A 27,395-nucleotide genomic window follows, 5' to 3' on the forward strand; every position below is an offset into this window, starting at 1 on the left:
TACAAATATGTCACATCACACGCAATGGATTGGCTCGGCATCGATCGAATACGGAGATTTACAGATTAGTCTTCAAATATTAAAAAGGAAGACATGTAGGAGGACACTTCAAGAGAGGACAGAACTTACAAAAGAAGGACTGTCCTCCCTAAAGGAGGACGATTAGTTACCTTAATAATGCTATCTCTATGAAAGATTGGTTCATATGAAAAAAAATCAAAACAAGCCAAATTTATATAAAGTCAATTAAAATAGGGCAAAATGGCACAAACTACAATATCTTTGGAGCTTTCAAGAACTCTTTATCAAGCAAAGTGTTAACAAAAGCAGATTAAGGAGAAAAGAAAGTCCAAAAAATCAGGCCAACTGTTTCTGACATGTTGAAGTCATATGAAGTTTGAAGGCAGTGGTGCAATCCATGACTAAAGGATGACTGCTCTTACTCCAGTTTTGTAAACACAAAGATTGTCCTCTTGTCATATTGGTTTCATTCTGAATAAAAATGAACATTGTAGTAGTTTCCTCTATCGAAAACTGTCCCATGACTGAAGTGATACACTTCTCCACAAGGCAATGACATTTATTTTCTGTGTAGCTAAATAGAACTATTATTTTCAAATAGTGAGATTTGTAACTATTTAGATCTATAATCTTTTGAACATTATTACTTTTAATAGTAAAAATACAAAATGGATTAAGCCAATTTAATCCATGTTAATGCAATTCAATATATTTTTATTTAGATCTAGTTTTAATATCTAAATGATTAATCATTGTTATTTAATATAGATACCAGTTGTTTTCAACATTGGATTTAACATTATTAGATTTTAGAACTAATATTACTATCTAAAAAGTGTATATATTCATCCAAGACTTTGAGACTGAAATTCAAAAAAATGTACTTTCAGAATACTTTAACTACATGTTCTTTTTATATTTTAGGAATATTTAAATAAAAAAACATAAGAATATTTATGTCAGATTTTTCCCCAAATTAATTCATTTAGTTGAAAATTTTAAAAAAATTCTTTGATTTGTATTTTATCTTTGGTGATAAAAGAATAAATATGTTTTTAAAATCTTATGTTTAAATATCGCTAAAATAGCAGGTAAGGAGACAGATTTATTCCAGTGATGTAGTATTGTTGCTGAGGAAATACCTGCATTTTAGATTTAAAGTATTAAGTGACTGTCTTTTATAATTGTGTTAACTATATTCATAAAATAATAAGCTACTCTGTCTTATATTTTTGTTTCATACAAAAGATGCAAGTGATCAAAGGGAAGACATCTATATTGGAAGCCATATTCCTTGCTCAGATAGTTTTAGTAGCTACTGCATCCATGGCAAATGTGAATTCATTTATTCAACACAGAAAGCTTCCTGCCGGTAAGTCAATTAGACTAATAAAAGCACTATCTGAAAAACTGCATTTCCTGTATATTATTAAGTATGGCCCTGGGGGCAATAGCCCTAGATAGTTTGATAAAAGGTTCTTCTCTCTCAAATCTGGATGGTTTTAGTTAAATCCAGTGTGTTTTTGTTATTACTTTGAATTTATAGTATTCTATTCTTTTCTACCTTTTTTTACTCCTGCCTGCTGCTATGTAAACCGAGTAGATTCCTTATAAAATTGTTTGAGCAAAAGTAAGGAAAGAAGGTAACAGGGAAAAGGGGTAGGTATCATTTTCCCCCCTAAGAATGCCACTTTCTGTCTGTTGGGTCATTGACATATTTTATAGTCACCACAGCTTTCTCTTTCCCTTTCCCCCAAATTCAGGCACAGGGCTGGTCAACAACTTGATGTTTTCACTAAAATTGAGTGACTCTTTTGTTTTTTGAAATTACCAAGAGCTGACTGATGGCAGCTGTCAATTACTGGCAGGGAAAGTGACAGAAGATCTATTCTCCTTCACTGAAATTATAGAAGATATAGACATAGACAGGGGTACAAGGACAAGCCTCTAAAACTCTTAGTAGATACAAAAAGTAGAAGTAGACAAGTAGTACAAGTAGTCAAAAAAACATTTTCTATCAACAGCGCTTCCTGTTAATCTTTTTAGCCCAGCCTTCTTTTTTTTTTTATTCAAAGTTTTCATTTTCATTTTCTATCATCATATTTAATGTACAGTTATTTATTTATTTATTTATTTTTATTTATTTATTTATTTGTCATAACAATATATGTAGGTATCATACAAAAAGATTATATAATATATAAACACATATATGGATAAATATAAGGAGGTATAAGCATATATGTATATAGGAAGAAGAAAAGAAAAACAATAGGACAGGAACGGTAGGCATGTTTGTGCGCTTATGCATGCCCCTTATGGTCCCCTTAGGGATAGGGTGAGGTCAATAGTAGAGAGTTTTTGGTTGAAGATTTTAGGATTATGGGAAGAGACCACGGAGTCAGGTAAAGTATTCCAAGCACTGATGATTCTGTTACAGAAGTCATATTTTCTGCAATCTAGATTTATCCATCACCTTTTAACTTTCATTTGTTACCTATTCGGGCCTGCTCGTTTACCACTTCCTTCCTTAGTTTAACCTTCCCAGCCCAGCCTTCTTAAAGCTACAAAAAGCTTATTAATTTTTGCCTCTTTAGATTTGCTAGAGAAGAAGAGCAAGTATTAAATGGTTGGGGTGCAAGGAATTATTATGGATGGTCCTCATCTTGATTCAGTTTGCTGCAGTTCAAGCAGGGTTACTTGCATAAGTGTTCCCCGCCACCGCCCTGGTTCACATACTTCTCCCCACTCCAGTTAGGAGCCAGGAGCGCATATGCATTTCTGTATGCCTTTCCAGTCTTCTCTTTGCCTGGGGAAACTTTAGTAGCCTTGCAGTTGGTACTTTCAAATGGCATAAAGAGATGATAAAAGGTGGTGCTGAAATGTGCCGGAGAGGATAAAGCTATCAGTTGAAGGCTTTGGCTCATTTCTCCAGCATAAATAGACATGGATTGCAGATTTTTTTTTTTAAAGAAAAGGAAGGGGGAAATCCCTGTCACTGTTGTATTCATATTAGATGAAATGTCATTGCTCTTTTTATTGATTAACCTTGAATTAAAGTTGTAACTATGCCTGCAAAAGTTTTAAAAGCAATTGTGATTTTGTATTTGGATTAGCCTTTGTTGAAAATGCTCAGATTAAATTATTAAAGCGTAAACTTTTTTCAGGCTTGGAGAAGTAGTAATAGTCATGTTGATTTAACAATAATTTGTCTCCCGGAAAACCAAGAACTGAACCAATGTACACAGGGACCCATACACACTCACCTAGAAGACCATTTTAGGATAAAAAAGACGTTAAGGGAGAAGAAATAAAGAAGTCTGCCAGTTAGTCTAGCATAAGTATATAAATACAGTGTTGATAGATACGTCCTAAAAATAGTTGCTTCTAATCTTTTGCACTTTATCAGTCTAGGACGTGCTCTTATTTTGTCCTCTTTGGATATTTTAAATTTTATAAATTTCTGTACTATCTATTCAATATATTTCTATAAATCTTTGTGGCGCTTTGTTAGTATAAAGGCTCATGGTTTTGAATCTCTCTCTTTTGTATGGTGTAATCTACAAAATAATGTGAATGTTAAAAAATACTCCTTCAATCTTACATTCTTTTATTTTTTAATTTGAACTTATAAAAATTTTATTAGGTAGAATCTCAGAAAACATACTTGAAATATATCATAATTTGCTGGAATATATGCTGAGTTTACTGACAGTTTTAAGAACAAATTCAACAAATCATTGGAAAAGAGGAACAGTGATGGATTATATATCCAAAACAGAAACAGAAATTTAGGCAGGAATGGCTTCCTTATATATGACACATTATACAACACAGCATATTTAGACATTTTGAATATGGTTTGTAGGGAATACGTTATGGAACCAATTAAAAAATAGACAAAAATATTTGAAAAAATATTAGCAATAATCTTCAGTGTTCAATGTAAAGTATTATAAATTGCAGTCAAAAATTGAGAAAAACAGAAGGGGAGAAGATATTGCTAACTAGTTTTCTATAATGTTTTTGTTTATGCTTAGTTCTTTCTATTGTCTATTGTTAGTATCTAATGTAGAGCTTTTTTACTATTTTACTAACTGTGTGTGTACACACACACACACACACACACATATATAGGTCTTTGGTTATTCGGGTTTTCTCCCGCGTAAAATTGGAAGTGTCTTGGTGATGTTTCGACGAAGTCTCATTCGTCATCTTCAGGCTGGTGTTTACAGCTTCGTGCTTCTAGGAGCAATGTGTGATCGCAGCTGTTTCTTCCTTTTAACTGTTAGTGGGGGTTTGAACTGATTGGTTGGGAGCTTGGAATAACCAAAGACCTACATACAAACACCCGCGAAAACCTCAAAAAACTATATATATAAACAGGCACACACGCAGCATATATTATTATGTATAAAATACTCCTAAAATTTGTACTCTTCTTTTTTAGGTGTGAATCTGGATACACAGGACAACATTGTGAAAAAACAGACTTTAGCATACTTTATGTTGTCCCGAGTAGACAAAAGTTCACTCACGTGCTTATTGCAGCAATAATTGGAGCTGTCCAGATTGCCATTATAGTTGCAATTGTTATGTGTATAACCCGGTAAGTTCAGAGGCACAACATGACAAAGGCTATCTTTTGTTGTTTTTGTTTTGTTTTGTTTTGTTTTGTTTTTGTTGTTTTCTTTGTTTTTATTTTGTTAGTGGCATGATTTGTATTTTCCCACCTACTTTCTTAATGGATTGAGATAATAAGTATTTGCTATTTGAAATGTTTTCTCTCTTTCACTCTCTTTCCATGGAAGTAGGTGTATATATGTGAAACACTTATACACATTCTGAGTCTATATATAGTGCACACATGTATTCTATTATTATCAAGGTAAAATATTTAGGTAAGTATTCTTGATGTAAATGTCACAAGATGCCACAGTCCTATAATCAAACTTATACATATAAATAACATGTTAGAATTAAATCTCACTGCACGTGGTCCTTCAAAATTATTTACTAATTGTTATGGGCAAAAGAAGAAATGGGACAGAGATTTTTCCAGCAATTTGTCAAAATTGGGATGCCCCCTTAGCAATGACAACTGCATTGCTATTGAAAAAAAGCGCAAAGGAGGAATTCTCTCCCTAAGTTTTCTTGGGATTTAATTGAAGCATAGGGAACAAATCACTGGAGACATAATTATATAATGAAAGGTACAGTTATATAAAGAAAATGAGCACGTATCCTTGGCCAGCTTCTAATTAAATAAGTGCAAGAATGACCAATAGTCTGCTTGTGAGAATTTCTTATTTCAAATAATTTTGAAAACAAATGTTCTTTCATCAAAATGAATTAAAACTGACGGGGGAAATTGAGAATTTCTCACTCTGGCACTAACTTCCATCCCCAATAATATGTTGGCACTGAGATCTGAATACATCAATACTTTATTGGAATCAACCTATTTCCTGTTTGTCATCCTCTTTGCCTGTCTCCCTTTCTATATCATTGATCTCAAACTCTGCTAAAATGTTTTACAAGGAGGAATGTTGGCTTCATTCATCTCAGATATTTCTAGGGGTGGAATAAGTACAGCAAAGAAATAGAAGGGAAATCAGGCTGTGGAATATGATATACATACCAGCCCTTCTTGTTCCTTTAATCCATGCGATGGCTTAAAATACTTCTACAGGATTGCTGCTTGCTCATCCACGCCCATGTCAAAGATAGATTCTCTGTGGCCCTATTTACACTCAGGATTAGTTCCAATTCCTCATGGTGAAGCAACAATCTGAATCTCTCCTCTATCTGTGTGAGTCATTTACTATGTGCTTGGATCTCCATATAATATTCTTTTTTTGAGCAAGAAAATATTAAAGCGTACTGGACTATCAAGAATACTTTCTTACATATGAAGTTGTAGATGGCTTCTCACCTGACTGAGTTGGCGGCTATATAATAAGTCAATCAATAATAAATAATAAATTTGTCAGCTCAGTTGCATGTTGTGAAGGAGAAGGCCTGTCTGCTGTCAAACTAAGTAGTGACAGTTTTAGTGGGTTTAGAAACTGGGTTTATGTACCTTTACGAGCCAATCTGATGCAGTGGTTAAAGCACCAGGCTAGAAACCAGGAAACAATGAGTTATAATCCTGCCTTAAACACAAACCCCAGTGGGTAACTTTGGGCCAGTCCTTCTCTCTCAGCCCTAGGAAACAGGCAATGGCAAACCATTTTTGTAAAAAAAAACCTTTTCAAAAAACCTATGGGGACTTGTCCAGGCAGTCACTAGGAGTCACAGGCTGACTTAAAGGCACACTCACCCACATGTATTTATTTTATAATTCTACATCTTATCTATTCTATAATGTTGTGCTTATTGCTTCCTCATATGGCTTGCATTGTTTATCAAAAAACTGATCTCATACATCAGTCAACCTGCTGGACAATAACTGTGCTCAAAATAGTTTTCTGCTTTGTATCCCCAAAGCTTTATCCTACAGCATTAACAAAATATAATTCAAAGGTCAGCACTTGCTTGCTTGGCTGGATGACATATCATGGCCAACATAAGCAGTACAGACTGCCTCCAGTTGCTGAAATTAACCCAGAATTAGTGAGTGTTTAGGGTCTCCTGCAGCTAGAATGGGCGTCATATCATTTTAGTATTCTCTTAACTTCTCTTCTTTGATAGCTGATAGTGATAGTTCTAGCAACAAACTCAGAGTGGGCTTACAAAAAGAAAGAAATTCAAATAATTTTGAAGTTGTTCAATAAGGCATAATAAAATTATCTTTCATTTTTCATTCTGCTGATACACTTAAACTCAAGTCAAGCAGTTTTACAAGTTCTTCAGCATTAAGGCTTTCCAGGAAAATAGTTAAAGGATCAGATTTACGATATGCGGAAAATACATGTATTTGCCCACCAACTGAAATTTGGGGCATATTTATTCAGAAATAAATCCCACCAAGTTATACGAGCTTAATCTCAAGTAAATATATGTAGGATTGCAGCCTTTGATAATAAGATTTAGGTCTTAGTTTCTCATCCTGGCACTTGACCATCAGTACTGATTGAAACATTGTTTTAGCCAAACAAGGTTATCAAGAGAGAGGGAGAAAGAGGATATTGGGCAAAGCTAGTGAGCCTTAACTATGGTTAACGATGCCAAGCATGAGTCATAGTGGCTTCTTGATTAAATGACTCTTAATTTTCTTTCTGGAATGTCTTTTTTCTCATTCTGCATACCCATTTACAACCCCTGAGATAATTCCAAGCAAAAGGAAGGAGAGCCTCACTAGTTTCTGCCATCAAAGGATTCAGGAATCTGAGCTTTAACAAGCGTGTAATACAGAAATTCCAAATATTAGAAGCTGGCAACAGGTTCTGCATTATTACTGCATCGGGTACTCCATTGAAATGTATTCTTTTAAAGTTTTATATTAATTAGATGTACAAAAGAAACACTAATTACCTTCCCTCCACAATAATTAATGTTTAAAAATATTGTTTTCATCTATCGCAGGCCATAAGGGCTATGATAGTGAGATAAGTAGAAGAGACAGGGTGGCATTCTTAGCTGTAGTATTATGTGTATTTGTTCATTCATTCAGTTAGAATTAACACGTCACTTAGACACTCAAGCATTCTAACTAGGGGGTTTCCTGATTGGAGGGGGAGTAAAATATCCTGGAATATCTGGAACTATAAAAAAAGGGGTGGAGTGGGGGCTTATATGGAAGATGGTTACATGCCCCTTATTAAATAGATACCAGAGAGCATCTGTTCTTCTTTTTTAAGAATTTATTTGCTGTTGGAAACTACTGCAACTTTTTTCCTGCAATGTTCCTGAGGCTACCAATAGGAGGACTGGTTGCAATGGCTTTTTTGTTGTAAACAGTTATAAACAGTTACTGTATTTTTACTCTAATTAATGCCCAAGGTATCTAAGCTACTCACTTGTTGACTGGAACCAAATAAATAAATAAATAAATAAATACACACACACACACATACATACATACATACATACATACATACATACATACATGTCTTAATGACTGCCCTGTTGTGAAGTGGTTCAGAGTTACAACTGCACTGATCAAGTAACTTTATGACCAGGGCTTGTGTTTAAGATCATTGCAAATAATTGATCTTCATAGTCAGGTGATCAAAAGTTGGGCGCTTTGCATCAGGCAGGTGTTTAAAACCATAACAGTGTCCCAGTGTCACATGATCAATCCCCAGTGTCACATGATCAATATTTGTGTGCTTTGCAACCGGCTTCTGACAAGCCAAGTCAATAGCATTAAAATTGCAAGTCATGTTCATGTAATATCTTGTTTAACAATCCACAGTGGCTCACAATGGGAAGTGACATCATAAGTCTGTCAGAGTCACATATTTTCATTAGGGATTGCACTGCTTAGCAACAGAAATTGCTGGTCCCAATTGTGACACTAAACCAGGACTACCTGTAATTGTGAAAAAATGCTTTTAAATACTTTGGTTTCCTGAGTCATTTTTCTCTCCTGCTTGCTTCTGATAACAGGAAATGTCCCCAAAACAACAGAGGACGGCGGCAGAAGCAAAATCTAGGCCACTTTACTTCAGATACGTCATCCAGAATGGTTTAGCAGCATTTTTTATACCTACATTGACCATGTGATGTACAATTTTATTAACTTTTTTTAAAACAATGGAAATATTTATTTCAGAGGCCTTATTTTTGGACATTTTAATTATTATTGTTATTATTATTTTTAGTGTAGCTCTGTCTCGTTTTATTCCAGGAAGCAGCTAACAGCTATGGACTGCTCTAGTAACTTCTCATTTCATGGTTTGATGAAGATGTTAGTTTATTTCTTGTATTTGTATCCCATGGTTATATTGATAAGACTTGTGCTTTAATCATGGAATGTAAGAATTTTGAAAAGAGAGACATTTCACCAATGGTTATTCAACAAATGAAAATGGAGCCCATCATGTTTCCTAGCAAAAAGGGTAAAGATGTTTACAACATACTTTTCTTACGAGGAACTAGAAGACACTGTGTTTAAATACCGTAGATATTTAAATGTTTTTAAAACTTAGTAATGGATTTTTTTAGACACCGCCAATCGCATGAAATGTGGAGATGTGTTTTTGTGTGTAGTTGTAACAGTTAGAATGGGCTGAATCCAGACTAAGTTAGCTCTACCTAGCGCTCATAAGAATCAGTGGACGAGTTAATCTAAATTCCCATTGTTTTCAATGAAAACAAATTGTGCAATTAACTTAGAATGCAATCCTATACATCTCTACTCAGAAATAAGTCCCATTCAGTTTAATGGAAATTATTCCCAGGTAAGTATGTAAAGGACTGCCTCTTTAGTCTGGATCCAATCCAAGATTTATGGCCCAGGTTTCAGTGCCATCTTCTTCATAAATAGCTGACACTTTATTTTTAAATTGTAAAATAATAATTATAATATACAGTTCATTATTCGAAAAACTGCTCAGTTGAGCAGAGCACATTTGTCCTGGAGAGACAAATATATTGCTTTTTTGTTAAGAATTATGTTAATAATCCACATACCTGATTGGGATGTAGCTGTGTTAGCCACTGTTTAAGCAATTTTCATATTTACTACAGTTTTCTAAAGAAGATACCTGTTTTCACATCAGCAAACACAATTGTATAGTCTTTGTGATTAAAATGCAAAAAACAAAAATAGTATAAAAGATTTTGTGCTCTTGTCAAGAATAATTTCAAGAGCTAAGAATGTGTCTCCAAATAAAGTCTGCTGGTTGTATTTATTATATTAATAGGATGTTAGTAATTGTTTGGAAGATTCAGAGCTAAAATGTAACTAGGGTGTGTTCCAACTGTTTAACATGTAGTTTTAGGCTTTCCAATTCTGCATGTAGGAATAAATAATTTGTTCAATAAAAAGGCTTTGAATATTTCAACTGGAAAGGTATGCCAATGCAACGTTTTCTTTTCTTATTTAATCTCTCCCAAATGTGTTTATTCATTATTGTAAGGAGCAACCTATGTATTTGGAAAGAAAATGGGAAATGTCATTTCAATTGTCAGAGGTCTATTAGAAAGCATTGATCCTCTTCCCTACCGCCTGAATGCAAGAAAAATAATAATTTAAATTTAATATAGGAGCAACATGGATTTTAGTAGACTGTGGGTTAGTTCTTTGATTGCTATATTGTTTCCTGATCGTAGATTAACTCAGATAAATTTATGGTTATATGAATGTGCTGCTTTCAGTGCATGTTCCCTTCCCAGTGTACTGCTTCCTAATTTTAGAGGGTTCATATTGCAGGAGGCACTTGAACAATCAGGCGTGGCTATTTTGTGGGTATAAATATTTGACAAGTGTCTTGGGGTGGAGTTTCAGACGCTGCTTTTGAACATTCCCTTAAAGACAGCTGTCGAGCATCAGTGCCAGGATTGTCCCACTGAGGTTTGAACGGCTGTTATATTTCAACTCCCGTAGACTGATCCGAGGACGGGAAGTATGGATCATCGTGCAGCCCTGGAAATGGATAAAATCCACCCAAATCGCCAGTCGAGCATCACGGATGATGAAGAAGAACAAGATGCTGCGTTTACCATTGTCAGAGTCCTGGACAAGGTAGCCACCATAGTAGACAGCGTGCAGGCCAGTCAAAAACGGATTGAGCAGCGCCACAGAGAAATGGAAGATGCCATCAAGACCATTCAGATTGACATTCTAAAGCTGGCTCAGTCCCATGGCAACACAGGATACACAGTTAACAAGCTGTTGGAGAAAACGCGCAAAGTTAGTGCTCGGGTCAAAGAAGTGAGAGCCCGAGTAGAGAAGCAGAATGTTAATGTGCAGAAGGTGGAGACCAAACAGGAAGAAATGCTGAGGAAAAACAAGTTTCGCGTTGTCATTTACCAGGTAAACCTCTTTGTTAAAAAAAACCTGTTACCTGCTATTGCAACTTCACACTTTCTGGTTTGTTTAAAAAATCCAAAGAATGTTTTTTTTAAAAGCCCTCTCCATCTCAAAATGTGTTAATGCTTTGTGGTTTTCCAGCATTGATTTTTTGCTTCTGAATGTGCTGGAGCTTGAATCCACTGGTGGCAAGGAGGCAGTCTATTATTAGTTTGGGAAGTCTCTCAGCCAGCCAACATAAGATTAAGTGTAGATCAGCAAGACTATGTGTTGCATCTGTGAAAGGCAATCTGAGGCAGGCAGTTGGGTATCATGACTAGTATTCCAGGCGTGACTGTCGACCCTGTTATTTTTTCAGAGGGTTAAGTAGAGAATTTAGCCTCAGCAATTCTTTGCACAGTGTAGTGCTTCTATTAATTATGCGGTATTCCCACCCCCTTTAAGAGCTGTGTTTTCTTTGCTTTTAATATAAGTATGCTATCTCTCTGCTGTTTTTCCACGCAACAGTTTGCTTCCAAATTCCCTTTTCCTCCAAAGAAATATATTTTTTGCCTAAAAAAATTAAATAAAAACCTGGCACTTAAATGGACATCTCAAAATAAGGTGAGAAAATAAAGTTAATCGCCTTGCAAAATTCAAAGTGTCTATTTGGAAAAGAAGTGAATGGTTCTTCTGTTAAATTAATTTGTTATTCAGAATGGTTCTGTCCTAATCAAAGTGTTTTTGTGCATAACACTAAATTCGTATGTCCGAATAATTAATATTGTGCTTAGTTGCAGGGGCATTGAAATTGCAAATGCAGTTTAAGAATCCCAAATCTTAGAGATTAAAATTAGAGATTCAGACTCCTTCCTTTTCATTAAGGTTATCAGGTATTACATTGTCTTCACTTTTAGCCATTGGAATATTATTCCTTTCAAAGAATAACAATTGCAATGGGAAAATATTGCTCTTTCATTCATCAGAATTCTTGAAGATACATGAAATGCTTTCATTTGTGTAGTTTTTTATACTCTGAAGAAGTTGACATACCACATTCATTGAAAATTGATGTGTTGCACTGCAAACAAATAATGGGCAGAGTCCAATCTAAATATTTTTCATCTGCAACTCATTTGCTGCGATGAGCCTTATTGAACACATGTTTCTTTCAAAATTAGAATTATAGATGCTTGTGTAAACTTTTCCTTAAAAATAAATTTAGCAGTCCTTATTTTTGGCCAGATTATTCCTGTGATTGCACTGAAATCATGAGAACTATTATTTCCAGATAAGCCAGTTTATAAAAGACATCAGACTTTGGCTGTCATGTTGGGTATGGAAAAAAAATCATCATCCTGCATTACTGTTTGCTTTTATTTTTATTGTGGATGGTGTGGTTCACTTATAAAAGCAATAAATTCTAGTCTTAGGTACATTTATGTGCCTCTTGCACATATGGGTTTTGATGATGTAACAGAGAACTCAATAAATTATGTATATGTATGTTCATTCTCTGAATTATGCTAGCATGTGTTGATTATGAAATTTAGAAATGTCATCTCTAGTTATGTCTGAACTTCACAGAGCAAGATCCAATATTTAGAAAGCAGAATTAATCGTCACTAGATAGGGTATAAATAGCCAAGTGGCTGAATGGTCCATGGGCTTAGCTAGGCTTAGCAGTATGTTTGCATTTTCCATGATGCTTAATGGATGCCCCAACTCAACAAGGAGCAAAATTGTACCAAAACACAGAAGAATAGTGGACAGAGGGTTGATTAATATTGAAAGCACTTTTGCCATAAGTGATTGATCATCATTAAATATGGAGTTTGGTGGAAACCAGCAAACATCATCCTTAGTTGCCAATTAACTGATTATTCTCTCCTTCCTCCAAGAGATTTAGTTGGACAATTGGTTAACAATCTTACGTCATTGACAAGATTATTGAATGTCACATTGATTTAAATATTATTTAGATTTTTGTATAATGTGCAAGAGTTCAAACTCTTCAGACTAAAATTTGCTTTGTTGTGATTTTGACAGGCTTGAAAGAAGTTGCTTAGTATCATTGGAGGTAACAGCAGTCGAGCTATTAGTTGAGCTATGGTTAATAGCTTCCAAACAAACCAAGGTTTAAAAGCCAGTATTAAGCAATAGTTTTATATTCTGCTCTATTTGGGAGACATTGCTCTTATAGATAATTGGAAATTGACTATGGCTTCCAAGTATAATTTTTTTGAGTAAAGAAAGGAATAAAGTGATTGCATACATATAAATTAAGTTCATATGATTTGCTTAGCTGAAAGTAGCCATTTTGTGGGATTTTGTGGAGGATGGATTGATTTACAGCAAAGCCATGTTTAGTGGCAACAAGAAACTACAGCAATTCATGTTTGTTCTTTCCCAGAAGTTGGGAGGGAAGGTTACATTTTCAAATCTAGGTTGGATAAATATGGTGTTTCTTATTTAAATTTCAAATCTGGTTAATCTTAACATTGGTTTGTTTCAAAAAACCCTACCTCAAACTTAAAATCAGTAACAGAACCATTAAGAAATGCCACCTCATTTTCAGGTTGGTGCATAGTTTAGGTCTATATACTTTTTTCTTTTAATTTTGAAAAAAGAAAAAAAAACTATCACATTATTCCATTCTATCATGTACTTTAAACTTGTGTCAGAAACAAATGAATTCTGGCTTGTTTATCATGTAATAGTTCAAGGATCAACATAGTTATCTTTTCTCTGGAAGAACTCAGCCTACCGAACTAAACAAATTACATTTTTCCCCCCTCAAAGTTTTGGTTGAAATGTTAGACAATATCTCTAAATTTTTCAGAATTGAAATTATACGCTGACCTTTCCTGAACTTCCCTCCTCTTGTTGTATGTTCCATTAAAGAGCAAAATACCTTCTAGGAAATACTAGGGATGCGTGCTGCACAAACACAAGGACCCAGGTTCATTCTCTGACATTTTCAGATGATGGAAGATAATGGTTGATCGTCAGAACATCCTTGCATCCAGGCTGTAGTCAATGCTTCTTTGCAGCAGGGGTGAAATCTAAAATTTTTTGCTACCTATTCTGTGGGTGTGGCTTGGTGGGTGGGTGTGTCCTGTGACTGAGTGGGTGTGGCCAACTCAATGTCACTCACAGTCATGCTCACTCAGTCACAACCCCCCCACCAAGCCACGCCCACAGAACCCAGTAGGGAAAAAAATTAATTTCTATTCTGCCTTTTCCCTTTTCCTCGCCACCTGTTCTCCCTTCACCTAGGCCCCGGAGCCACCACCTGCCTCAACAGGGTCGGGGAATGTACCATTCTTGAACTCCGGCCTTTCTCCGGAGCTGCTGCCCACTCATCGCCCGCTTGTCGCCTGCTCGCCCTTCGCCTTTGGTCAGGGGCTGGGGCCCAGGGACGTCCCATTCCCTGAGGCCCCGGAATCGCCCCCTGCTCGCCACTTCCTCAACTGGGTTGGGGAATGCACCATTCCCTGACATCAGCCTTGTCCCGGAGCCGCTGCCCGCTCTTCCTTTGCCATGCGGCATATACTTACTTTCTTCCAGTGGCTGGCTGCCAGGAAAGGCAAGCGTCCAAAAGTTACCGGAGTTGCTTTCCTTGAATATGCTGCCTTGTTCTATGCGCTGGCTGCGCAAGCGCACACCCAACCTGCTGCTGATAAATAAATAAAATAAACGGTGTGTGCTTGCGCAGCCGGTGCATGGAACAAGCAGCAATGGCGGCGGCATATTCAAGTAGAGGGACTCAGTAACTTTTGGATGCTTGCCTTTTCTGGCAGCCAGCCGCTGGAACAAAGTAAGTATACGCTGCGTGACGAAGGAAGAACGGGCGGCAGCTCCAGGACAAGGCTGGTGTCAGGGAATGGTGCATTCCCTGACCCGGTTGAGGCAGGCGGCGAGCAGGGGGTGGCTCCGGGGTCTCAGGGGAATGAGGTATCCTTGGGCCCTGACCAAAGGCGAAGGGCGAACAGGCGGTGAGCGGGCAGCAAGTGGGTGAAGGAAGAGCGGGTGGCTGCTCCAGGGAAAGGCCGGAGTCAGGGAATGGTGCATTCCCTGACCCGGTTGGGGCAGGCGGCGGTTCCGGGCCTTGGAGAATGGGCCCCGGCCCCTGACCTAAGGGCGAGCAGGTGGCGAGTTGCCTTCCCGGTGTCATGGTGTCCAGCTTGCGAAGGCTGGATTGCGGACCGTGGACTGGTTCGGGGGCGTGGCCAGCCAGCGATTGCTACTGGATCGGCGAACCAGAACCAATCTCCGCTACCTACTCGCCCGATCCGGTCCAATCTGGTATCATTTCACCCCTGTTTTGCAGGGAGCAGATTCCAGCAGCCTTGAAAGAGGCTTAATATAAATAGTGTGGGATCTATCTTCAACCTCATTGGGGGAAGATTATTGTGACTGTCAGGTTTTAGACTATGTTATGAGGCCCAAATCATACTGGGTAGTCTCATGGATGACTTGTGACAGGGCTTGGGTAGGAGGAGTAGGACAATCCTTCTCAGTAGCATCTTTTTGGGCTGTCGAAGATCCAGGGGTGAAAGTCAGCCGGTTCTATCTGGCTCGGGTGAACCGATAGCGGCAGCCTGCTGGAGGCTGTGCCTACCCACGCAGACATTATGATGTCACTTTTCTGCAATGATTTTAAGCCTCTGCGCATGTGCAGAAGGCTTTGCGTATGTGCAGACAACAGTGTGTGTGAGCGGAGAGCGTGTGCACCACATGCACAATTGTGAACCAGTAGGGAAGGTAAATGAATTTCACTCCTGCTAAGATCCCATACTGTGATGATTTTATTCCTTGAGTGAATGGTTATAACAGGGGTGGTGAAGAGAGGCTAGGTCTTAGAGCACGCCAGTAGAGGATGCCCTGTTCTGTTAAAAAAAATCTTTGTGATGCCCCTGAAAGAAGTAAACTGACAGTTGGAGGTGAGGTATCAGTGAAGTGATATTACTCAATTGGGAATCTCCACAGCAGGTTGAATGGAGAATGCAATGGAAGTTCTAAACTGCTGGCAGAGGCTAGATGGGGAGAAAGAGGATCAGTTGCACCCTGAGCAAGATAAGGTGGCTATTAGTTCTTTTAGTGCCACTATAGTCCTGTCCAAAAAATCAACTCCACAGAAGGCTAAAAGTACCTTTATTGGAACTAAATATAATAACAAAACTTGCAAGTCTGATTGCGTTGTACAGGTAGTTTTCCATTTACAGTCCCAATTGGGACCGAACCTCTACCACTAAACAAGTCATGCTGATTTTACAATCTTATTTTGCCATTTAAATGAATCACATGGTCATTAAGCAAATCCGGTTTCCCTTATTGACTTTGTTGGAAGCCCTCTGGAAAAGTTGTTAATAGCAATTCCTTGACCTGGGGCTGCAGCAGCCGTTGTAAATACATGTGGGTTGCCAAGCACCCATGTTGCTCACATGACCATGGGGATGCTGCAACAGTCTTATGTGTGAGGATGGGTTATAAGCCATTTTTTTCAATACTGTTGTAACTTTGAATGGTCATTAAACAAATGGTCGCAAATCAAGGACTTACTTCGCTTTCTTTTAGTTCTGTGACTTTGGGAGAGATCTGCCTGAACCACTTCAAAATGTTAACTCGATGTTCTGGCCTTAAACCATATTTACTCCTTATAACCTTGGCAACAAAGCTTACATATTTCTGTCATCTTCCTTAGTCTCTACATTTGAGAGGCCTGAGGATTCTGGAAGAGTAACAGCTTTGTCTCTCAGTTGACTTGTGGTCCCAAGCAGAATCCAGGGTGATAACTTGTGCTGCTCATGGACTCAAAGCCCTTCAAGAAGAGCAATTGGAAACCATAGTCTCAGTTTTAGCTGATGTACTAGGAACAGCCTTATCAACTATCTTACTGTAATTCAGGCTACTGCCTTTCTCAAACACAATCTACTTGCCCAATCTGAGCAAATGCTAAGCCGCCTTCCCCATAATAGGTGTAATGGAAGCAGTCACAGAAGCAAGCATTCTCTGTGGAAGCTCCCCTTTTGGAATATCTTATTTCCTCTCCCTGATGCAAGGAAGTCTCCAAATCTCAGAGCCAGATGCATAAGAATGTTGAGTTCTGAATTTAAGCAAGAAAAACCAGTTGCACAGGTATAAATTAGGCAGTATCTGGGTTAGCAACTTATGAGCAGGATCTGGGTGTCCCAGTAGACTGCAGATTAAGAATGAACAAACAGTATAACACAGCTGGCAAGAGAGCCAGTGCAGTCTTGAGTGGCATCAATTGAAGTATGGTGTCAAGATCTTAGCAAGTGATAGTGCATTCTATGTTCAGCTGGTCAAACCACACCCGGAAAACTGACCAGTTCTGGTCACCATAATAGAAATAAAAAGTGCTGAAGAATGGAAAAAGTGTAAGGAACAGCCATAAGAATGGTAAGGGGCTTGGAATTTCGAATAAATGGGAATTTGGTATGTTCAGCATAAAGAAAAGAAGATTAAGGGGAGACATGATAGCAGTCTTCCAATATATGAAGGGATATTAGTGGGAAGAGACTGAACTGACTCCCTATAGCACTGAGGGTAAGACAAAAACCAGTGAGTGGAAGTTTTATAGAGATCTAAGCTTGAAATAAAGAATTGCCTGACTGTGAGAACCATTAAGGAATGGAACAACCTCTTTCCTGGAGTTGTAGATGCTCCATCAGTATAAGACTTTTAAAAATAGACAGCCATTTTCCTGGTATGATGTGACAATCTGGGTACGCGGTTGGACTAAAAGACAATTCTAGGTATAGTCCAAGCTGTTTTGGAAGGCCACAAGAGGCTATTGTTGTCAGTATGATAGTTAGTGTGATATTTAGAAGGTTGTTGGCAGGATGTGTTAATTTTTATATTACAGTAACTGTAATGTTTACTTGTTTACCTGCATGATATTATAACTGCTCTTTATGTACACTGCTCCTTGTGTATACATTGAAGCAGTATATTCATTTTATAGACACATTAAAAATTTCTCCAAGTCTTTCTACTGCCACATTTGCATCTCTCTTTGAGATCTGGAACTGTAACAACACTCTCCTAGTTGGGAAAGATGATTTTCTTTCAGATAGAGAGATTCTGGAGAACTGGTAGCGGAAATTTTGAGCAGTTTGGAGAACAGGCAAATACCACCTCTGGCTGGCCCCAGAGTGAGGTGGGAATAGAGATTTTGCAATATCCTTCCCCCAGGAGTGGGGAGGGAATGTGGATTTTGCAATATTCCCCTGCCATGCCCACCAAGCCACACCACGCCCACCAAGCCATGCCCACAGAACTGGTAGTAAAAAAAATTGGATTTCACCACTGGATCAAACAGAATATTTTCAGGACATATTGCTCTTTTATAAGCAAACCTGCAGCCTTCTGGTGATCTGGATACTGCTAGAATGTCACCTGTAGAATTCCAAGCCTTGCTGCTCTATTTTTCTCCATAGGCACAATCCCTATTAGGTATCTTTTTGATTATGATTGTGATTACTTGCCCATCTTTACTCTCCATATATTCTTGAACTTGATTCTATACCCCAACTCTACAGTTTTTCCAGGGTGGCTGTACTGAAAACAGCAAAGGTTGGAGCAGACAAAATTGTTTTTAATTAAACGTGAATGGTCTATCGAAAGTATACTCCCCATAAGGTTTGTGTGTGTATGTGTGGCTAACATTTATTACTATAAAAGACTCATTATGCTACAAAGACTCATCAGGATTTCTTCTTGACCAAAACTGATCTCAAATTTGGGTTATTATTAACTGTGTTATTAACAGTAAAGTGGAAAGAGCAATAAAGTTTAAGAATATGATTCTGTGGTTAATTTCTTATTAATGGTACGTTCTGCACTAACCTCTAACATATGAACAATTAGAAAGTTGTTTGGACAGGGACAGAACAACAATATTGAGTGGCCTTTATGCTACTGAATCTTTGTGAATGTTCTGAAAAATTTAGCATAAAATAGAATGACTGAGGCAGCAAATATCTGGAATTTTCTAAATTCACTTTAAGCCATTTTTGAGTAGTGTGATAGCGACATAACATTGTGCTCTTACTTGTAGGAAGACATTCAGTGTCCATCTTCTCTGACCGTTGTCAAAGACCGGACACAAGGGGAAAGCACAGAAGATGCCTTCTGCCCACCTGATGATCTCTCTTCTGATGAGGAGTATTACATAGAAGAAAGCCGAACAGCCCGTTTTAAGAAATTGGGGATGAGGCGCATCAACAACATCAAAAAGGCATTTTCAAGAGAGAACCTTCAGAAAACAAGGCAGAATTTTGGCAATAAGGTGGATAGGCTTCGTACTCGAATAGTAACACCTGAGAGAAGGGAACGAATAAGGCAATCAGGAGAGAGGCTGAGACAGACTGGGGTACGGTTCAAGAAAAATATTGCCAATGTAGCACCAATTAAGGAGAATTTGAAAAAGTATAGAAAAACTAAAGAGCAACCAGGGGCTGAAGGCCAACAAGAAACCCAGGAATCTGGCCCTGAAACAGCAACAGAAAGTAGGGAAGCTGAACCAGCCACTGAAGAAATTTCCTACACTGAAGTGATAACGAAAGTGAAGAAGGACAAAGGGGATGGATCAAAACACCTTTCTCAGGCAGATGAAAAAGTAATGATTCCTCCTGAGAAGAACCTGATCAAACCAGAGATGAAAGAGGATGCCCTTCTATTGGATCTAAAGCAGCCAGCTTAAATGGCAAACATCCGCTGGCGAGGTGGTGTCACTATGGCAGGGAAAGAGCAATTCCTTTCATGTTGGAGGTGCAGACTGGTGGCTTTCATACTGTCTGCAGAGACCTTGAAGTATTGCATGTTGCAGAAAGTTTGGGGCCCAGCCCAAGGTATGGTTTCTATTTGGACATGCCAAATTGGTCAGTTGGATTTATCTGCCAACCCACCAAACCAAGCAGCATGTGTTAAGACATTTTTTCCTACCATGCGTTGTTCAAATGTATTTTTTTTTCTAAAACTCCCATTATCCCCATTCTTACTATGGCTTATGGTTGTAGTATTTTGTAGGGTGCCTGGTTGGAGAAAGTTGTTGTAGGACTCTTTCAGCATTTCCCAATATTTTACAGGAAAGTCAGTAATGACAGACTTTTGCTATCCTACATGGTATCCTACATAGTTTGCCGGATGATTGATAAGCTCTTCTGGACAATCTGCAATCCCAAGTGAAAATTGTAATCTATATATATGCTTAGATGTGCTTAATCCAAGTTGTGCTTGGATTAAATTACAGAAGCGAATAGATCGATATGTATGAACTCTTTTTCTTTACATACAGTGGGTGCATCTTTATCACCTGATGATTCTCTGCTAATAATAAACAATTTCCTTTTAACGTGTATGCAAATTGCCATTTACCCTAACAGGTACTACATTTCAACATTAAAAGATAGAAACACCCTCTCCCAGATTTAATGACATTAATTTCTCAGCAAGTTTCTTGTTTTGATTTTTTAATGTACAGTGATAACTACAAAAAGTAAATCTCATTATTTGACTTATAAGAGATATCCATCCGGCTGTTGCACAAAGTAGGTGAATTGTGGGCATGAACAAATCCATCAATCAGGTAACCATTAACTGTTTCTCCTCCTGCTTTTATTCATACTTTTGGATACTTTTATCCAAACAGATTTCTCCCCCCACAACCCCTTTTATCCAGATAGGTTTGTTGGAGAAACTTGATTATTATAAACTGCAGAGAATTGGGTATTTCTTTGCAAGACAAAATATGGAGAGAACTCTAGTTCAGGGGTCTCCAACCTTGGTCCCTTTAAGACTTGTGGACTTCAGCACCCAGAGTTCCTCAGCCAGCTTTGCTTTGCTGGCTGAGGGACTCTGGGAGTTGAAGTCCACAAGTCTTAAAGGGACCAAGGTTGAAGACCCCTGCTCTAGTTAGAATGTGGCAGAGCTTCAGGGGTTTCAGGGAATTCACTTTTGCCCCACCTGGAAAAGATCATTAGGATCTTGCTCATACATAGTGACTGTAGCCTGTAGACTGGCCATTCCGTGAATGAAAGGGTTCCTTTCATTTAGGAAGACAGCATAAATGTCTTTCTGGAGGGAGAACAAGGAGGAGTCATGGTATCCTAAACCACCAATGGTTTGAGTGGCTTATTGTTGGTTTATTCAGCCAATGTATATTCTATTCTGTTTCAGAGGCTTGTAATCAGATAGAATTGTGGTGAGATCCTTTGAATGAAAAAAATAAAAATAACTCTGTAAAGGGCCTGTTTGTAAATGTGTTCTTTTAGCTGCATCAGTTTAATAAGAGAACTTATCTCAACTTTAGCATGTTCATTGCAATGTAAAAAAAACCCAGAATTGGTGCTTGTATGCAGAGCTGCCACAGAATCTCCAGGTGCTCATTAATGACCTGAGTTAATGACCTTTAAATAAGGTATTGTTTTCTCTCTCCTCTCAGACTTTGCTCCAGAATAACGCATTATGATGCAGTTACTTAATTTGCTTCCATTTTATAGTTTTAACACTGATGACTTAGTGTAAACCAAGTAAACACATTTTGTATCAATATATGCAGTGTTCCATGACTATATAAATTATGCAAACTACTTTTTTTCCTAAAATTTGCTATATTCTGCAGATTGTAATGATGTTGAGCTTTGCCAAATGCTCATGCTTTTTGATTTTCAAAACTCTGAGACTCATCTACCTCAGTATAAACATATTATTTTTTGAGCGTTATAAAATTTATTTTTTTTCAATCATATTTAATAGAAAAAATATGCTTATCTTCTGGTCCTTCTCCTGCCCCCTGCCCAAGATTGTTCAGGGCACAGTTTCCCATGACCAATATATTTTTGGCTTAAAGTTCTGGTATTTTTTAGTTTCTCAAGTACCCGGTAATAGCATTTAACTTTCAGAGCCAAGGAGTAGTAGTTGTAAGGAAGTAATGGTACACTTTACATTCAGTGGTTCAACAGTTTCAAAGTGGATTAGTGTTTCCAGATTGAGATGGGTGACTTAACTGCAGTGGAAGGCAGAAGAGACAGACTGTATAAGGAGAAAGCAGTTTCATATGTACTGTATGTTTCTACACACTGTAAAATTAAGAATGGTACCAAATAAAAAAGAATGTGTAACTACATTAGACAGTGTGTGGTAATTATTTCCCAAACGGCTGATACATAGACTTTGTGGGTAGTTTAGGTTTCATTAAGGATCAAAGATGTCCTAGGTTATTTTGGTCTTTGCATGATTTGTTACTTTTGCTTTAGAGAATAGAATGAACTATAAAATAAAAAAGGACAAAAACAATTCCTTATGTACATATTCCAAGTCACAGGAGGAGGAGTTTTCATCTTTCGTGCCAATGTTGCAGAAATTAATTGCAGCACCATGATAATTTTCTAATTCAGTAAACATCAGGATGTGTTTATGGATTATCTTCAACAACCCATTACATCTGGGTTCTGTAGTGGGTTTTTTTTAATGTCCTACTTGGATAGGTGTACTTTAGGATGTTCTATGGGAAGCTATAAGTCCATACACAAATATTTTCACTGATGTCCGAGTGCAAAATTTAGGCTCCCCCATCATCTTTAAAATCAGGACACCTTTTCCAAAGACTGCTCATCTAGACAGGAAAAAAGGCTATTGGATTATCCTCATTGTGACTCACATGCACATTAGTGTGCACTGCTCCCACTGATCCTCTTTAACTGAAACAAGGAGGGGACGAATAAAAATAGAAATGTAGCACAAATTAAGAAAGGTTGGGGGTGACTTGAAAACATGGCAATCTTTCCTTCTTTCACTTATTTTTTCTAAATAAGAAAGCCGTTCAGGCAAACCTTATGTGGCCTCTCAAGAATTAAGTATGGCTATTTCTGCTGCTGCTTGAAACACTGCAGGAATTTTATAGTTGGCATCCATTATAGCATCTCCTTTCCCTCCAATATTGCTGTTAAACTTTTCAAATCACTTTTTTTCAGATTACCAGTGAAATAAAGGAAGAACACACAAATTCTGTACATGTTAAGTATTTTAAAAGAGTAGAAGGGTAAGTCTTAAATCCATTGGAATTGAGCAGCTACTAAATTCAAATTAAATAAAGTCTACTGTAGCCTTTTTGAATATTTTAATTCCACTTTTAAATTAAAATTATATTGCATGAGTGGAATTGATTTTCTCCTATTAAGTAACAGATCCAGTTCTAGAAACACTGCCACTGCTTATAGAGCAGAATACAAGGCAATTGGGCCATGAATTTCCTTATTTTTCAGTTCCTTTGAGGCATAGAAACATCTTTTAAATAAGGGCAAAGAACAGCTTCATATCCATTTGCAATTTAAAAATTGTTCTCAGTTACCCCAGCTACAAAAAGATTAGTTTCACAAATATGCATTCGGTACAAGCTAAGAGCATATGTTGGCATATGCATCATAGCCTGAGTTTTATTATACGAATCAAACTTTAAAATGTATATGGTTTTAGGGATTAGGCCATTTATTTCATTGTGCAATTATCATGAAAATTGGTCCTTATGAAAGTAAGATATAAACTAAAATTGGTTCTTATCATGGAGATGTTGCATACTAAGTTAAAACACATAATCAGCTCAAAGCAAGATACTTTTTTGTCCTAAATCTGAGGATCTGATGAGCAAGAGCTGATAAGTATAGCCACCAGAGGTGGTATTCAGCAGGTTATGACCAGTTCTGGAGAACCGGTAGTGGAAATTCTGAGTAGTCCGGAGAACCGGTAAATACCACCTCTGACTGGCCCCGCCCCCCATGTATTCTCTGCCTCCCGAGTCCCAGCTGATCGGGAGGAAATGGGGTTTTTGCAGTAACCTTCCCCTGGAGTGGGGAGGGGATGGAGATTTTACAGTATCCTTCCCCTGCAACTATATAAATGTTTAAAATAAAAAAATAAATCTTTGCTCTACATCAGAATCTTCAGTGTAAGGATGCTGATGTTCCCATTTACTATGCTTCATAATCACAGTATGTTAATTGCAAGTCTTAAAATCTCATCATAGAATGTTTCTTTTTAATCTAAGTACATTTCACACTAATAAGAGTTAACACACTTAATAAACATTATGCAAATTAACAGAGGAGAGAGACTGGGTTTCTAATAAACTACTTCAAAAATCTTTAGAAAAGTTCAAGGTAGGCTCTTTTGACAGAAGTATAAATAAAGTTGCCAAGTAAAACCTAACAATAAAAAGAGTGTAAAAAAGTAAAAATGAATCCTCTGTGCTTTAAAAACGGGAATATGAATGTTTTCTTTCACACTAAAAGTCTACCTAAATAAACCATGTCAAAATTGAGAAGTAAAAGTAAACCCTATTTATTTATATTACATATTTCTAGACCGTCTGCCTCCCTCAAGGAAGATTTTACAAGTTTTAATAAGACCATAACATTCTCATGGAATGAGAATATTAGGAAAATTAACATACTAGCAACATTTGGAGTTGTAAATTCCAGTGTAATATGGGAGCTATCATCTAAGACCAATGTTCCAGTCACAATAATATCTTTGAAAATGTAGATTATGATCATGCATTGTCCCCTATGGTATCAAATCCTGGCAACTAAGAGTTAATACCTCAAAACTGGGCATTCTTAAATTACCTTAAACCCAGAGGTATGTTAGCACAGTTGAAACAGAAATAGTGTTGTCTGCTATTTATATATAGGCACTCACTTTTTAATTGCAGAAAATTCCCTGAAGATAAAATATTCATTATACAACTACAACTCAGTCTGAATTTTTGGAATTTTTGCTTCAGCACCATTGATATATATGGATGCAAGGATATACTTCCCTAGAAGGGAGTCAGAACCTATTTGAAAAATCTCTCTCCCGCTATGTCCCAAAGAAAAAAGCTCAGAGAATGAAAATAACATCTCACCAGTTGGAGTGTTTATTGAGCTATGTACATCTGATTCCCCCATCAGCCACCCATGTCTACCATATTTATGATAAGCCACTAACAATATATATTTTTTCTTTTGTCAGCTAATTGCCAGAGGAAGAATAGCTAACATAGCTTTGAGTATTTTTTTATTTTTTATTTTTGGGAACACAGCCTACTATTGAGAAGTTGCTAAGTAAATGTCATCAGCTTTGCAGGCCAACTGTTATATCCTTAGGAATTATTCCTAAAAGCTTCTCAAAAAGATTATCAGCTGGTTGACCAAGCAAAACATCTCTGCAAAGATATGATTAATTTCCCCTTTTAGCATGATACTTTCAGTGATATTACCGCTGATCTAGAAGAACTTTCAAATGGAGATACAAGTCAGTTGTACAGACATGACTCCATGTAGCAAGTGACAGAAAAACAGATAAGGCTCAACCATTTGAGAACAAGGATAACAAGCTATGACATACTAAAATGAGATCAAATGGGTATTATCCAGCAGCTCAGAGTTCCCCTTGACTTCTTTCCAATAAACAAACATTATATTCTTTTTTTTAATAGAGAAAATCCTACCATATTACTAATGATAGTGAAGATCTAGACCAGGGGTGTCAAACCGGGAAATCAGGATTCCAAATCGGGAAATCAGGATTCCAAAGGGAAGAGTTTTTGGGCAGCAGCCCCACGATCCCCTTCCTGATTCCAAAAGTGGGGTGTGCAGAGGCAAAAAAAGTGCTTCGCGTTTTAGGGGGCAGATCTGGCCAGGAGGAAAGAGGTGAGTCTGCTGAGGAGGAGGACAAGGGTGCATGGCTCTGAAATGTGCAATGGAAAGGAGCATTTTCAGGCGGCAGCGCTGGGATCCCCTCCCCGAATCCAAAATGGTTTCGGGTTCCCCACTGCGCATTGCCTGAAACGCGGCTCTGAAAATTGCATTGGGGAATCGGGTCAATGGGCAGAGGTGGCTGGAATGTTTCACAGCTCCTGCTCGGCTCGGCTCCGGGACGTAGAGAGGGCTTAGGTGGTGGCGGCAGCAATGGCTCCTCATATTGCTGGGGACTGAAGTTATCGCGACCATTGTCTGGCCTGAACTGCCCACTGGGCAGCCAGAGAGGTGACCAGCCACGAACCGTGGAGCCCACCTTTTTCACCAAAGCTGCTGGGCAGATTCTCCCCCCCCCAGAGTGTCCCAAAGAGATTTGTTCCTCTTCAGGACAGGCTGTGCCACAGCCCAGATCCCCACAACCTGGAAGTGCCCAAAAATGTCCAAAGGTTGAAAGCCGGCGGGTGGGCGGCGCTACATTCGTACTATAAGATGCTCCCAGATTTTCACTCTTTTTGGGGGTAATACACCGAAAAATACGGTATTTCCTTTTTAATGGGAATACTGGTTGAGAAACTTAGATTTTTCTACCTGGGGATCATGGCAATTAAATCTGGGATTTTCTTCTCACAAAGCATATGCTCTACTATTAGCATATGCTTCTGAACATTTTATTACTTCAGGCAAGCAATTATTCCAGATAACTTTGAAATTCCTTTGTCTTTCCAAAGTGATTTGCCAAACTCTGTGATACTAAAATGGTGCACTATATTTCAAAACAGCCTATTAAGGTCATTTGAAAGAACAATTTTCTAAATGTTTGTGGAGTTATATGGAACCCTGTGTAACTATAACCGTGAAATTCATTATGGGCAATCAATAAGTAATTAGACTATCCCTAATGACTGGCCAGCAACTATCAATTTTAAGCTACAAAAATAAACTAGGGAAACAGTGAACAAATTATAGTGAATGAAGCTATTGTTAAATTTCTCATTACTAAGTTCTGTGATAAAAACATATGAGCCATTACATTTGTGGAAATGCTAATGCAACTTACAGATATTTCCATTTAATAATTCACAAATGTGCAGAAGATATATAAAAGCTATGTCCCCATTTCATATTTTTTAAAATGGTAATCATATTGCAGTGGAGTCTTGACATATAAATATTAAACAAACCAAAGTTCACTATAATAGTGGATACATTAATACCAAGTGAAGGTTAGGAATCGTTTGAGTCTTCATCCTTGGAAAGACAGTAACAAAAATAATGAGAAAATGTAGTAGGATGGAAAAATCTCTTGAGGAATTCAGAAAAAAATAACTATTCTAGGATAGGGCTCAAAATGTATGAAACCTATTTATGGGAGAAGGTTCCAACTGTCAGTAACCATACTTTAGATCCATTCAATGCTCACAGATTGAAAAAATATACCAATCTACATGTTTTCATCTTGCCTATTTTGGGAATGTTGTCTGAGTTACTGAAACTAAACCTGATTGCTGTGATTTTATTTTACTAGATTTTTTACTGTTCTCTCCAAAAACATAAGATTATTCAACAAGTGAATATATATTTAGAATGAAATCTTGATTTGTTACTGGCAAATGATCTTTTCAAATCAGCTTCTTAATGAAACAACATAAGGGTAAATAAATAAAACGCAGAGGTGCCCTTTCAAATAATTAAATAACTGTGGTGAC

General features: G+C 37.5%; 2 protein-coding genes across 2 annotated transcripts in view; both read left to right on the forward strand.

The window, feature by feature from the left end:
- TMEFF1 (transmembrane protein with EGF like and two follistatin like domains 1) overlaps positions 1-9,951 on the forward strand; it is a 140,775-nt gene extending 130,824 nt beyond the window's left edge. Inside the window, exons 8-10 of the mRNA XM_058175238.1 lie at positions 1,270-1,393; positions 4,472-4,630; positions 8,575-9,951. Coding sequence (XP_058031221.1) covers positions 1,270-1,393; positions 4,472-4,630; positions 8,575-8,659 — 368 coding nt within the window. The 3' untranslated portion in view covers positions 8,660-9,951. The remainder of the gene's footprint in view (positions 1-1,269; positions 1,394-4,471; positions 4,631-8,574) is intronic.
- A 578-nt stretch (positions 9,952-10,529) lies between these two features.
- CAVIN4 (caveolae associated protein 4) lies at positions 10,530-22,076 on the forward strand. The gene is made up of 2 exons (XM_058175239.1): positions 10,530-10,945; positions 19,008-22,076. The coding sequence occupies exons 1-2, from the start codon at positions 10,538-10,540 to the stop codon at positions 19,650-19,652; spliced, it is 1,053 nt and encodes a 350-aa protein (XP_058031222.1). The 5' UTR covers positions 10,530-10,537; the 3' UTR covers positions 19,653-22,076.
- Positions 22,077-27,395: the final 5,319 nt, after the last annotated feature.

This window comes from Ahaetulla prasina, chromosome 3 (assembly GCF_028640845.1).
Source record: "Ahaetulla prasina isolate Xishuangbanna chromosome 3, ASM2864084v1, whole genome shotgun sequence".
In the NCBI taxonomy this organism is placed as follows: Eukaryota; Metazoa; Chordata; class Lepidosauria; order Squamata; family Colubridae; genus Ahaetulla; species Ahaetulla prasina.